Source organism: Chironomus tepperi, unplaced genomic scaffold, assembly GCF_022539635.2.
Source record: "Chironomus tepperi strain 1889 unplaced genomic scaffold, CSIRO-AGI_Ctep_v1 contig_298, whole genome shotgun sequence".
NCBI lineage: Eukaryota > Metazoa > Arthropoda > Insecta > Diptera > Chironomidae > Chironomus > Chironomus tepperi.
In genome coordinates, this window is record NW_027226420.1 from 422,747 (window position 1) to 438,398 (window position 15,652).

General features: G+C 29.7%; 1 protein-coding gene across 7 annotated transcripts in view; it reads right to left on the reverse strand.

Annotated features, from left to right (window-relative positions):
- Dmtn (transmembrane and coiled-coil domain 2 protein Dmtn) overlaps positions 1–15,640 on the reverse strand; it is a 20,730-nt gene extending 5,090 nt beyond the window's left edge. For 2 of the 7 annotated variants that reach the window (XM_070642783.1, XM_070642782.1), the window contains exons 1-4: positions 15,116–15,640; positions 8,566–8,855; positions 2,361–2,756; positions 1,922–2,287 (exon numbers count right to left, since the gene is read on the reverse strand). In XM_070642783.1, coding sequence (XP_070498884.1) covers positions 1,922–2,287; positions 2,361–2,756; positions 8,566–8,665 — 862 coding nt within the window. In that variant the 5' untranslated portion in view covers positions 8,666–8,855; positions 15,116–15,640. Of the gene's footprint in view, positions 1–1,921; positions 2,288–2,360; positions 2,757–5,676; positions 6,059–8,565; positions 8,856–15,115 lie in introns of all 7 variants that reach the window. The other 5 variants (XM_070642785.1, XM_070642784.1, XM_070642788.1 and 2 more) reach the window with 5 other exon arrangements.
- Between the last annotated feature and the right edge of the window lie 12 nt (positions 15,641–15,652).

The window sequence follows — 15,652 nt, forward strand, 5'->3', positions numbered from 1 at the left end:
TAAATTTTTTTTTACTTTAAAAATTTAATTTTTAATTTTAATACTTAATTTTTATATTAACTTACTTAATTTAATATTAAAACTTAATTTTAGATTCTAAAATTTTAATTTTTAAAATCTAAAACCTGAATTTTAAAATTCTAAAACTATTTTTTTAGAAAAAATTTTCTCATAAAACTTCACAAGAGCATGCAGAAATCACTCGATGAAGTATGTGCCAACTTTGTATGAAAAATTTAAAAAAGTTGATACAAAATTATCAACTACCAATGCATGCTTTCTCTTTCTTACTCACACATGTGTGTTATTAGTCATAATTAATGACTACTTTGAAATTTTTTTGCTCCTTATTCCAAGAAATAAAAACCAAAAATCTAAAATTTTATTTTAATTCTAAAATTTAATTTTCAACATAGCACCTAAAACTTTATTTTAGATTTTAATACTAAAATTTTAGAATTTTAAAATTTTAATTTTTAGTTTTAAAACTTTAATTTTAGTTTTTGTAAGGAAAATTTTTAAAACTAAAATTTTAAAATTAAAAATTTAAGTTTTTAAATTTTAAAATTTTAGTTTTAAAATCTAAAATTTAGTTTTAGGTGCTATGTTAAAAACTAAATTTTATATTTTTTCATACAAATCTAAAATTAAATTTTAGAATTTTTTTAAGAGTGCAGTAACAATTACAATAGACCGCGTAATTCTTTAAATGATAATTAATATTTTTATCGTTTTTAACGTTTATCATTACAGGTTAAAGAAGAGCTCATGATTCAGCACGGTAAAAATTACAACAAAAAAGATAGTAAAGTTTTTGTGATTAAAAGTAAGATTGCTGATTTCATGTGTCTCGGAACAATGAAAAGCTCTGATGAGAATACGAAATTTGAAGTAAAGTTTGGAAAAAGGGTTTGTTGTTTAATGATGTTCATTGGATGACCGTCTATGAACATGTCAAGAGACAGTAAGTCTACAAAATTCAGGGAAAAGGTTTAACCTAATCAAACAAGTTTTATGGATCTTAGCAACCTTTAATTCTTTAGAATTCTACGTTTTAGAAGAGTTTTCAGATTTCTAAATTATGAAAGCTTCTGTCTTTGTCTACACACTGCCTAACGAAAGCTTCTTTAGACAGCCTTGATCTTTTCCAAATTCTATTCTTTCGTAGAAGTTCAAAATTCAAAAGTTCTTTGTTTACAAAATTCAAATTGATTGTTTTTTGCTAATTTTAGTCTTTTCACACATATTTGCTCATCAAATAACTGATCTTCTGTAAGTTTATAGTTTGAATTGGTGTTATTGACTTGATAATAGATTGCAAAGCAAACAGAAAAGATCTAAAATTTAGTTTAAAAAGTTCATATTTTGCTACGTCAATATGCTTTAGAAAATTTAGAAAAATTGCATATTTAAGTAACATTACAGACTCGTTTTATGCTAAATACATATCTATGAGCTGCAAACTAACAAAAGATCGGCAATATGACAAGCAACTCTGCTCGAAAAGACTAAATTTTAAAAAACAAAAAACCTTCAATTTTGTAAACAAAGATTAGAATTTTTAAATTTTTTAGAATCCAGGAAAGCAAATTTAGCTGTTTCTTTCTATAGTTAGACCTTGTTATAAATGTTTGATAGGAAATCGACATTTATCGAAGTGACAAATCTGCTAATTAACCCCTTATACTTAATTAAAACTTCACAAAACGTGACTTATTGCATTTTTTTAGAAGTTTGCACTCTATGACTGTACCGATATGCATATTAAATAATTTTCAAGCGAAAACTTTAAGAAAATCAAGCACCTTGTTAGAAAAATATAAAAAAATCTCAATAAATCATTCACTTGACTCAAACTGTTTGCTCAACATCCATTTAAAAAAAAATGATAAATGAAATAGTTTTAAAATTAGATACTCACTTGATGACATTTGATTGATATTGTCGGCGCTTCCAAATTTATTCTTTATTAGATGTGCAAACTCTCTCGGTTTCGACATGACGGTTGACACACCATCGCGTATATTACCGCCAACATTTTTAAGACCTTGACTCACATCTCTCAGTACTTCGCGGGGTTGCTTATAATCCTTTTGTTGTTGCTGTGCTTTCATTATCTGCTGTAGCTCTAAATCCTTGTATCTTTTACTATATGATTCTAATTTCTTCTGGTATTGTGATATTATATGTGCACTCTTCTGATTCTTCTTTTCAAATACTGCCTTAATACGCTGTAATTGAGTTTTATCTGCACTTGCTGCGAGCTTCAGGTACTCATTTACATTTTCTTAAAATTACAAAAGATGAAGAGTAATAAGTTAATGAGAAGAACAAATGGCTTATAATAATAATTAACTTACCATCTCTAGCTGTTTGTTCCTTTCTTATACTTTCTTTAGTGCATGCAATTTTAGTTGAAAGACGATCGATTGCCTGTAAGCTATTTGTACGATTATGACGATTCATCGATGATGATTTATTATGATCATTAACTTGATCAGGATAATCAAGATCCAAATCAAGCGATGGATATCCTAACTCTTCAGTCATACGTGAGTCATCATCAATGTCTGTAATGTCCGTACTTTGGTTCATTGAATGATTCATTTCCTTTAGATTATCACGATCGGTTCTTTCACGCTCTCTACTACGCCGTTGTGTTGTTGACGGACTTTGATTTCGAAATCGTATATTGGAAGATGATGATACCGTCATGACACCAGCGGAAGTTGATTCTGTTTCGCGATCACGCGACACTGATAAAAATGCAAAAAAATCATTAAAATTTTGTGTTTGATGTGAAATTGTTAATAATTAAAAATAATCTATATCCTCAGTTTGTTTCGATCAGCACATATATGACTAGCAAAATTCTTTTGGACAAAAAGCTTTTAATGGCATGAATGGAATTTTGTTCTAAGTTCGTTATCGTCTACAGTTGATAAACTTGATATCATAATCCATAAAGTTTTTAGTGATGTAGAATGATTAAAATACAAGATTAGATGACTAACTTCTTATTTCACCATATGTGTGTACACAGACATGAAAACTTGAAATACCAGAAAAACTAATTTTATGTTGAAAGATAATCCTAGAAGAATGATTGGCATGTTATAAGCTTAGAATACGTCTTAATTGCGACGTTAGAAATGATTCTGAATTAAAAAAGGTTTATCTTTATCAGCGTCACCGCATGATGTACTGACTTTGGAGTTATTGGGAATTTTAGAATAATGGAGCATTCTGCATGTGTTTTCTTAAAGGATAATGAAATGAAATGTTATATTAGAAACCTGAGCAGTAAAATACCGAGTGACATAAAGATGGTGTAAGAGTCCGTAAGGATGAACTTCGAACTCAGTGGCTTCAATCGAGCTACACCATGTAGTTGTTAGTGGGTCGCTTTAGCGCCAAAAGCCATTAATTGAATTTTACCGCATTGTGCTGTTTGGGTAAACAGCTTCTAAATAGAGGCTTGTGTCGACAGAGACAGATCTATGCAAACTATCAGAAAGAACCTTAAAATTCCTCAATTCACCACAATTCTTTATTATGTATCTGTGATATCGGATTACAATGATAACTTCGGTTTCGAACTAACTGTAGAAGAATCAGCCAGATCGAGAATAAGACCTCTGTGGTCGAGTTGTTTGACAACATACTGAATATCTGTAACGCTCTCATTATTGAGGACAAGGGTTCAATTCCCACCATATAATGTTATCGATACAACAAGGATTCCCACAAGGTTCACGACATTACAACATACATAGTAGACACACATGTGACACCACGTAGTGTTAATGACAATGCGTCACAGAGACGTGCTCTGATGGCTTCGTGACAATTGTTTGAAGACAAGAAATTAAATTTGTTCCTAAGTGCCACTCGGGGCGAATTCGATTTCAGAATAAAGACGCTTAACGGCTCGCGCAACATAGTCACACGATTTAAGAAAGGAAGTATGAATAAATTTTGAAATATTAAGAATCCAAGACTGGATTTCTAAAGACAGTTCCAGCTTTCGACGAATTCTAAATGCGGCAATGGGCCCCCGTGCGCTTTAACCAAAGAAGTAAGTAGTAAGTAGACTGGATTAATTCTTGAATGTCACAGACATAGAATTATTCATACATCACTAATGAATCTATTGATGTGCATAGAACCACATCCAAATCGAATATATTTAGAAACTAAAAAATTTATGAGCCGATGACCCCCAAATGAGCAATATAAATTTCCTTAGAAATTTGTCACCGAGAGACATGAATAATTCAGCCATTTAATGACTTAATTTCCCTGTAAAAATTTCACTTTAATAATAGAAGGTATTGCTGTCGAAAAACAAAACTGAGGTTTTATAAAATAAAATGTTACGATAAATAATTCAGGTCAAAATATAACTAAAGTTTTGCGAAGTAAGGTAAAGTAAGTAGGAAAGCTTTCCGTACATAAAGATATAAAAATGGGTAATGTTTATTTTTTTAAAAATAGTCAAAACTAGCAATACTATGTGTGCATATGTATGACTAACCTTCACATAACTCATAGTAAAATATCAATGTAAATATTGAACCTATACTAGGTATGTTATTGCTAATCTATTATTACGAAAAAGCTAGCATGCAAGAACTTTTAATAAAAAATCGTGTTCAGACTGTTTGACTTTCTAAAAAAAAGTAAGCTATGGGAATATAAAGTTGATTTTTTTTTCCTGAATATACAGCAAATGAACCCGAACAGCACAATTCGGCGAAGCTCATTTTAGCGTAATAATGGGTCGAAATCCGCCGTCACGATGCTGCCAGGGCAACCTGTTTCGCCATGTAACCAAAATATTCCATATGTATTACATTGTATTACATTATAATAAGTAATACATATATATAGAACATTTTGGTTACATGGATCTATTTCAATACGTCAATCAATACGATCAATGAATCAACAGCGATGCCCTAACGAACACAATGTGCTGTTCGGGGTTAAAAGTGGCGAACATTTTAATTTATTTCGTCTGATGCTGTTTGATGAAAGTTGTTTTATGATTTGGAAAATAATTTTATTTGTAAGAGTTTGTAAGCAGAGTGTAAGATAGAGATTAGTCGAGGGTGTGCCAATGGTGATGAATTTTTCAGACCGGATTTGATTGGAATTTTGAATTTTTGGATTAGGTTGCTGTCTTAGGGAAGGGAGAAGGTATGGTGCAGGGATGTCTCCAGTTTCAGGGAAATGGGAGAATCGAGCGGGCTGGGAATTTAAATTGGAGCTACTCGGTTTTTGTATGAAGTCCATGGATTCTGGAATTGTCTCATGATATATCTTAGCAAATTGAGAAACCCGACTCCTGTCCGGAGGCGCATTCGGGAAAGAGGGGATTTTGCCGTCAAAATTTAAAATTTGTGCTCTTAATAGATTGGGAAAGGGAAGGGCTTAGGAATAGAGTGGCAGGGAAGGATTTCAAGACTCAGGCTCATCTAATACCATGATATGACAAATATTTTGTAAATCTCTTATAAACACCCAGACAACAACACATTAAGTGATCAAATGAATTTGAAACGTTCAAATAAATTTAGGTCCATTGGCTCACCCTTCCGTAAAAAGGTTAGAAGCAACTCAAAAAAAGAAAATAGTCCACAAAGAAAGAAATATATAAAAGTACAATCTCACTTTTGTTTTATTCCTTCAATTAAGTGGGCGATGCTTCTTTTATTTAATTTCAATGAATTTTGCCTACAAGTAGTGCTCTATAGTGTACTGTAGAGACGTTGATTATCGACAAAATTGTTGGTTAAATAGCATTTTGTGTTTTTTCATTTAGTTCCAAGTCATTTAACATGACAAAAAAGCATTTTGACAAATATTCTGTTGTGTGATGCTTGCTTTATGTCAAAGCAAAGAAATGTATAATTAATTATAGTAAAATGAGGAAATTTTTTAATGACCAAAAATAAAGGAATTGACAGAAATAAAATAGAAAATTAAGTCAGCTGATGGGTATGTGCTTTGAGAACTTTTATGTCTTAATTAATTGTTTTTCAAATAGAAAAATCTGCAAAGATCCAAAAAAAGAATAGAAATTACCAAAAAAACAAATGTGATGAGCAAAGTTGCTATACAGGCACCTGGCATAGATAAAAACCGTACAATTTCCTTACAATATGTAAATTTTTTCTTACAAAACCATACAAATTATCGAGGAATTGCTGGGTTTTTAGCAGTCGTAGACAAAAACCGTACAATTTGCAAGGTTTTTCTTACAAATTATCAAGAAATTGTAGGGTTTTTGCCTGTGACAGGTGACTGCTCTGCAACTCTAGTGATGAGGAACAGAAAGACTTGATAAACAAAATAAAAGAGAAAAAATGAAAGCACGAGGCATAAAAATATTGTTACGATACAAATAAAGCGTAAAGAAACACTTAAAAGGAAAATCACGGAAAAATTATGGTTTGAGAGACATTGTATCACAATATTGTCTATAAATGTTCTATATATAGACTCTATTATGCTGATTTTTTCAATGTCATTTTGAAGATGAGATTTTTCCTTTTTGATTGAGGAACAACAACAAAAAATAAATCACGAAAATCTCATGTGAACGTTAAAATGAAAAAATCTCCCATGAATTTTCGGACATATGGCTTTAATGTGGATATAAACGATAATTTTAATCGAGGAAATTTGATGGACAACAAATAAAAGTTACACAAGCGGCTGAAGTGTTTAACATCAAATAATATTTGAAGTTTACTGTTTACTTAAACGACATGATTTAACTTCCTAAATAAAAATAAGAAATTTATGATCCGGGGAGTTGTTCATAAATGACGTCTATTATTGGGCCTCTTATAGCATATAGAGGTCTAACATCTTTGAGGTTTTAGAGGGATTTTGGAAGTCAAATTCTGACACTGAAGGTGACCAAATGTCAAGTGCATCCTACCTTCATACCGCCTTCTCGTGGTATTCTCTGTTACTACTACATATATGCATCCCAGGTTGCCTACATGTGTGCAGGGATAAGGACTTGAAATAATAGATCCTTGAAGGTTGGCATCCTCACAATCAGGATAGGAATGGAGAAAAATTCCGAACCCAACATGTACAAAGACAGCTAGAGGATTGAGGCCTGTTTTGAGTCAAACCCTAAGGCTACTTTAAGTAATTTTAGCCAAAACCTGTGGTGAGCAACATGTGTGTCGCGACACACCGGTGTGACTAATATGAACCTTGTGTGGTTTCGGTCGTGGTCCTCTAAAATGTGTCGTGGCACACAGGTTGCCCACCACTGATCTAACCCCATAGACATCATTTATGAACGTCCCCAATTGAATAATTTTGTGATTAAATTTTCTAAAATACAAAAGAAATATGAAACGATTAAAATTGAATAATTTCCGCAACGTAACAAGTAAAAATGGCAATTAACAAAGTGGAACTGATTCAATTTGAACTTAAAAGCATCAAGCCAATTATGAACATTAAAAGTATAGTTGTACTTATTTAATTAGAATAAGGAACTCAGTGTGACATAAAATGCAAAAATAACAACTAAATTTTCTAAATGATTGTGACTGAACGCAAATGACATAGCTCATTCTATATGAATCATTTCGTTGGAATGCTGTCAATTTACGAGATTTTCTGAATGAATATCAACAAGTAATGAATATGGGGGTAATGTAACTCCCCACAAGTCAATATTTTTTTTTATGAATAGATTGTTAATTGATTGAATTACAATATGCTTGTTTACTTGTACTTGCTTGCTTGAATAACTGGTATGCTTATAGCTTATTACTATGTTGGAAATAATTGAATGGTGTAGCTGACATGAGAACTATTAGAATATCTCAATGAACATGATTTAAAAATTCAATGTAAAATAACAATTCTAGATTTAACGGAAAATTTAAGTTTGAAAATTTAACGACAAAATTTGAATTTTTAACGATAAAATGTGACAATTTGACTAAATAAAATTGAAAATTTGACGAAAAGTAAAAGTTTGAAATTCCAACGGAAAATAGAAATTTGAATCTTAACGAAGAATGAAAGATTAACGGAAAATTGATCGAAAATAATTTGAAAAATTTACAACAAAATTGAAAATTTAACGAAAATATAAATCTTAACGAAAAACAAATTCTAACGGAAGATTAAAATTTTAAAAATTCAACGAAAAACAAAAAAATTTGAAATTTAACGACCATTTAAAACCAAAAATAACGAACTTGAACTCATAAAAATTGATTACTGAACATTTTTAAAATCCAATAAGTATCGTGATGTCACAATAAAGAATTTCAAGGTCTACTTTACAGTTAAATAAGCTATTGTCGTAAATAAATTTAAATAAATTAAAAAAGAACTCTTCAACAATTAAAGCCAACATACAGATCGCAATAAATCCACAACAAATTAATGAAATCTTAATTAACTTAAATATTTGATGAAAGAAATGATTCATATATAAGTGCATGTGTGAGCTAGCTATTACGCTCAGTTCATAGTATGAAATAAATATACGATAATTGTCTTTCAACGATCATTTACATTGTTGTTGATCCATCACATAGCGAGAAGGTGAAGGTGTGCGTGATGAATGTTTACTGCCACCTGATTGGGATGCTTGAAATACTTGAAGTGTATCCATTTATATATATTTTCGAGATATACACTTGTTGATCGATGTCAATAATAACAATAATTCTAAGAATATCTCATGTAACTCCTCTAAATCACTAAAAATATGTAAATTCTCTCTCTTTTATAAAGTTTGTATCTATTGACACATATTGACAGAAGTTAAAAATGTGTTTATTATAGGTCAATTAAATTGGAATCTGAAATATAGTAAAAGAAAAAAAAGAGAAGTATGAATGGAATGTAGAAAATTAATTGAATGGTCATGACATGACATTCTCGATTATTTATGATGTTAAACAAATTACTATACGGGTTGTTGCCCTCCTGACTGCGCAATTATCCACACTGAGATTTATTTATTGAAATTTTTCTTGCTTTTTTTCTTATTTTGGAATTTACGTTCAAAGTGTAATAATAGAAAAAGAATTTTTTTAATACCTCCGTATTATTCTGTTTTGAACGTGTACGATGGACATGAGTAATGTTATAATTTAGCATCGTCGTGCGGAAACAACACGTGTTGCAGTGAACATTTTTTTATATTTTATTTTTAACCGCATCTCTTTTATGTTTGTGTACGAATGCATTGGATCAGGGGTTGAAGTTGATCGCATTTTTTCAATAAATTTCTTGATCGATTAAAAAAAATTCAATGAAAAATTTGTCGATCAAAAATCGATAAAAAATTTATCGTAAAAATTTATCGATAAATTTATCGAAACATTTTTTTTTATCGAAAAAATTATTTTTTTATCGAAAAATTTGTTTGTTTACAATTTTTTGAGAAAAAATTATCGCAATTAAATTAAATCAAAAGTTTAGTTAATTTCAAGTTAATTTGGACATAAAAGATGACTGAGGAACCTTACTGGAACAATATTAATTGAAACAATTAAGAAGTAATAAGGAAATCATGAAGTTTATTAGAATTTTAAGGAAAAAAGGGAAAATTTGCTGATTTGGAGAATTTGTACTATAACTAAAGGCTGAAGATGGAATAAAACAGGCTAAGTAAGCATAATTAATTGAAAAATACAGGACCTTATCGATATAAAAGTGATTTTGTACGGGAATTCTGCCAATTTGTAATATTTGTTGGGCTGTATTTAAATAATATATCAACTAAAGCCAAAAAACTACTCCTAAAAAGATGTAGCCTTGTAAAATTCTCCATTTCATGTTCATACACTTGAAAATTTTTCGGTAAATTCTTTGTCGATCAATAAATTTTTCATGTAAATTTTAATCGACAAATTTTCAACTTGGATTGTTGATGAAAAATTTGTCGAAAAAATTTTCAACGAATATTTTTGATCGATAAATTTTTCGGTAAATTTTTTTTCAAATTTTAACCGTTTTTTTTAATCGATCAAGTCGACTTCAATCCCTGCATTGGATTAATGGATGTGATCTTGTTCGCTGGATTCTTAAGCAGGGTGTGGCCGTCGAAAGTCCGAGTTTTCGGTATTAGATTGTCGAATTTCAAAATTTTCGAAATTTAATTTCCGGAAAATTCGAACATTTTTGAAAAGTTCGAATTCTGAATCTTTTTAAAATAAAAATTTACGTTTAAAAAAATAATGAAAAAAACGGCCAAAATAAATTTGAACATCAACGACAAAAGCATCATTTTTTAGACGACCACACTCTGTAACCCTAACCTTGAAAATCACATTTCATCAAGTTCAAAGAACTCAACCGAGCTAAATATTTTTTCAGTAAGATCATCTCCGTCTTATCAGTTTAAATGACACAGCGCTACTTCTTCCACGCGCTATAAAAAATAATAATATTAAATGTAGCATAAAGAGTAAAATGATGAACAAACCAAAAAAAAATAATAATTTTTGAAATTGATAACATTTAATGACATCAATATAAGTACACTGATTGATGATGACCTAACCTATTTAAGGTTTATGTGTCACTACACAATAAAATATATATTTTTTTTTTACAAAAACATGGAAGAAGAAATGAAAAAAAAAAAAACATTTTTTAATTTGATTAGAAACGCCGAAAATGAATAGACATCGCGTTGCTAAGTACATACACATTTTATAGAAATCAAACGCAAAATTACGAATTGTTGGAATTCAAAATGTAGCGGATTTTTTGGAATTTGAAATTATTAACGGAAAATGCAGTTGATTCTCCCCTTTTTTCGATGAAAATTCAAATAAAAATCAAGAAATGAAAAATAACGACTTTTTAGAATTCAAAATGTAACGAATTTGTAAAATTCAAAATTTAACGGATTTTCAGAGTTTGAAATTTTTAAAAGCAGTTGATTCTCCCCTTTTTGTTCACTGAACTCCAATATATATATATGTGGTCATACGAAAAAGTGACCGCTAAATTTGTGAAAATTACCAACACTATTATGTGTATTTTACACGGAGAACAATGGAAAATTGTGATAGTGTTAGTTTTGTTTGGGGCGATTTTGGGGCGAAGTTTGTCTGTATGACCACATATATAAATATTGACTGAACTCACTAAAAATTCAAAAACTCCCACAATTTATCCGTTAAAATACAAGAAATCTTTTAAGCAGAGGTCGTAGTCGGATGAGTTTTAGTCGGCTAAAGTCGACTAAAGTTTAGTCGACTAAAGCCGACTAAAAAATTTCTGAGAATTTTCTTTGTCGACTATAGTCGACTAAAACCGGCTAAAGCCGACTAAAGCCGCGACTAAGATCGACTAAAATGAAATTTTTACACTTGTGAAGTATATGGAATTTCATATAAAAAAATTCTTTTTTTTTTTAATTTCCAACAAGCTTAAGTTCGAATCTCATAATATTTTTTGAATATTTTTTCAATATTTAACTAATTTATAATCTCAGAAAAGTCTAATTTTCTTATTCAAAGATGAAAAACTCCAAAAAAAAGCCGATTTTGCATAGATTTTCTTATTAAAACGTGAAAAATTCAAGAGAAATCCGAAGTTTGTCTCGCATTTCTAATTTTTGGATGAAAAACTGTCGAAAATTTGAAGTTTTGTCTGAATTATCTTATTTGGGGTGAAAAACTACCCAGAAAAGCCAAGTTTTGTATCGGCTTTCTCACTAATTAAGAAAATTTGAAGCAAAATTCAGTATATCCTGATGAATTTCATCCAAAAATTAGAAATTCGAGGCAAAATTTAGATTTTTCGTGAATTTTTCACGTTTTAATAAGAAAATCTTTGCAAAATGGGTTTTTTTGGGATTTTTTCATCTTAGAATAAGAAAATTAGACTTTTCTGAGATTATAAATTAGTTAAATATTGAAAAAATATTATGAGATTCGAACTTAAGCTTGTTGGAAATTAAAAAAAAGAATTTTTTTATATGAAATTCCATATACTTCACAAGTGTAAAAATTTCATTTTAGTCGATCTTAGTCGCGGCTTTAGTCGGCTTTAGCCGGTTTTAGTCGACTATAGTCGACTAAGAAAATTCTCAGAAATTTTTTAGTCGGCTTTAGTCGACTAAACAAACTTTAGTCGACTATAGTCGACTAACACCGACTTCGACCTCTGCTTTTAAGGATTCAATTAATTAATTGAAAACTGAATATTAAGGAGAGTTATGAATATTTCCGTCGAACATTAATAATACCGTTTATTTTTCACAATACAATTTTCCCCATCTAGTCATAAAAAAGGTCAAATGAATATTCCATATTCTAGTCGGAATTTGAATCTATCCAAAATTAAATGAAATTCTTTGTATAACAAAAAATATGCTGAACTTTTTAGGTATACTGACTGACGACCTTCAAGGATATTTATATTCTCTCATAATGAAGACACAAGTAAGCGTTGCACGAGTTCTATTTACTTGATACTTCTTTATTTCTCTCCGCTTTTAAATATTAACTTAACATTATTAACACTCCTTTTTAAGTGTTGCTAATTCTTATGTAGGTAGGGTGGGGCGATGATTTTTATTCACGCAAATTTTTTCGTTTTTTAGGTCTGAACAGCACACCTTTCATTAAATGATACATATATCGCACATTTAGTTGGGTATATTAAATAATACTTGAATTGTAATTAACCATATGCATGCAAAATTCTTTATGCTGATTAGCACATTGTGACTTGCTAAACATACATTAGTTTAAAGCATGCATGCATTAGTATCGTATTAGATAACAGATTGTATACCATCGTCATATTTATCATCGACGTAACTGTATCTAAGTACCTACCTACTGTAATCTTAGATTTAAAGATAAGGAAATGTCATTGAATTTACAATTTTCTACAGAAATACTTGAACAATTTTTATGGTTATTGTGTATTCAAAGGATGTTATTATTGAGAAATAACTCGAATTACAGTGAGCATGAGTCATGACATCTACAAATAATTTTGTCAATTGAAAGATATTTCGTAGAATTACTCAGTCACTTCTTAAAATTAGCAATGTATTATTCAGTGAATTTAATATTGGCAAATTAGAGTGAATTAATCATCATATAATATCCAAGAACCTCTTCTCGGCAAATAAGATGAAAAAAAAGAGACCAGAAACATTCGTGTGAATAAAAAATCTTCGTGATTTCAAAGGAATTTGCACTTCGAGTGGACTTTGAAACACGTTTTTCCTTTTCATCGCATATTTATAAGTTAATGAGTTAATCAATTCATTTTGGGCATGTGGCTATCTATGTTTTTAGAAGTTATCAGCTTACTGGATCTTTTGATAGATCTGTTTTTGTTTTTTATTGACGGAAGACTTTTAGGATTATTGTTGAAGTATAAATGGATAAAGTACGTAATGTTTATGTTGTTGATTCTAATAATAAATTAGTTAATTTAGCAGAAAAGGGAGAAATTTCAATTTAATTTTGTATCAAAAACGTTCAGAAATTCTTGATTTCGTCTCATTTCAGTTCATTTGAATTTCAAAAATCCGGTAACTTATTTAAAATTTAGAATGTCGTTAAATCAAGCAAATAAAATGCTTCAATAAATTCAATAATTTAAAATAATCTTACTGACCGCACCGGCAAAATAAGTCCAAAACAATCCACGTAAAAAAACTTTTAAACATTTTTTCGTTAATACCTGTTAATAACTTTAATAGCTTCACAAACTGACCTTTTGACTTTTCCGTAAAGAATAAGAATCTACACAAAAAAATCACTCCAATTATTTATTATGTAGGTAGCAACAAGCCAGTATATACTTATGTGAAATTATTCTAATAGTAATTTATATAAGCATCAAAAATAATTAGTAAGTAATGACTTTAAAACAAAAAAGTTGTATATAAAGCTTCGGAAGGTAATGTGCATGTACTTAAAATCCGACATATATTAAATCAGTAATTATTATCGACTTCTTTCCGTAATGACGTAAAGGTAGACTTTCAATGAAGTTCTTCATGGAAAAATTGTTATCGTTTCCGTATCAAAATGTACGAGACTTACTTACTTTTTACGACACATAGTGTAATAAAATAATAATTTTCAAAGTCGTCATGAATATTCAAATAACATTTATGTATTTCACATCCATCCAGCAATTAATAAACAAGACAACACACAGACAAAAACAAAAAAAAAGGTTCTAAAGTCCTCACAAGACATGACGGAGGTAAAATGTGTTGTAGACTAATTTAAAATTGACGATAATTGGTTAGTAATGAATATTTTAAATGATAAAGTTTCCGCAAACTGTGACATGCGTTTGATTGCCTTACGAACTAAATGATTCATTTAAGAATCATCTGTTGTGCCTGCCTGATTGTGTCATATGAATGAATGTAAATTATTTAATTTTTTTATATGATTCTCCCTATCAGAACTGTTTATTCTAGCGCAACTTTTCCAGATGGAAATCACTTCCTCTGCTGGAAACAGTCAAAGAGTAACAGAAATGAATCTGTTACGTACAAATACGTACGTAAAATTTTCGAATTAATTTCGAAAGTTGTTTTTCAAATATTTCATGGCCGTTATTTTTTAAATATTTTTTGACAGTTATTTTTCAAATACTTTTTGACAGTTCCTAATTTACTCTAATTCAGTTCTGAGCGTGAAAGACGCGCTTTAGTCGGTACCCATCTGTACAAATTTAAATTGATTAAGATAAGAGATTTGTGAATAACTCGTTTGATCCATTAAACGACGTCGAGAATATAATAATAAATTATTAATGACTATCACACGATTCTTAAGTCTACTGCCTATCTACACATCGACGTGATTTTTGTTTTATTTTTTGATATCAGACATATCGATCTTCTATCTATAGGTAAACTATTTTGCAAAAGTTTAAAGTGCACGCAAGCCGCTTTCGGCTTTTTATTTATGTATACAGCTAATGAGTTTGGTTCCATAAAATCTCCTCATTTACGGACGACCTCAAAACTTTTCAATTATTTTTTATACATTTTTTTTCGAGCAATTGCAGAAAAGAAGAAGGAAATAACAAATGCACATAGTGCCTATACACTCACTTTTTCTCTGTATTCTATTTATAGATGTACTATTTATTTTGTAGTAATTTCTTTTCAGCAGCACTTCTTTCTCACTTTTTCAAGTTCATTGCAGGATAGATGAATAAGGTTTTTCAGGGCGATTATTAAAATCATTTGATTTTCACTTTTTTTTTAGATTGATTTTTTTTTTCACTAAAAATTTCTCTCTATGATCTTTGGTAATTAACTTTATACTACTTAATCACATTCATTGGATATAATTCACTCGTGTTAAATATCTTTTAGACTTTATGACTTTAATCCTCATACATTAATCCTTTATTTACTAATATCTTAACAAAAAAAAACTTCCGATCCTACTTAGATTTTACACAAAAAAAATTGAAATTTTTTTCTGGAACATCACAATCACTTTACATCCGAGCTTAATAAATAAACCGATTGAGCAATGTTATAGAGATACATGATATGACTTGTCCAATGGCTAATTTAGAATAAAGTAACTTAATATAATTTTACTCGAACGAAAATCAAACCTTCACAGAAATTCAATGG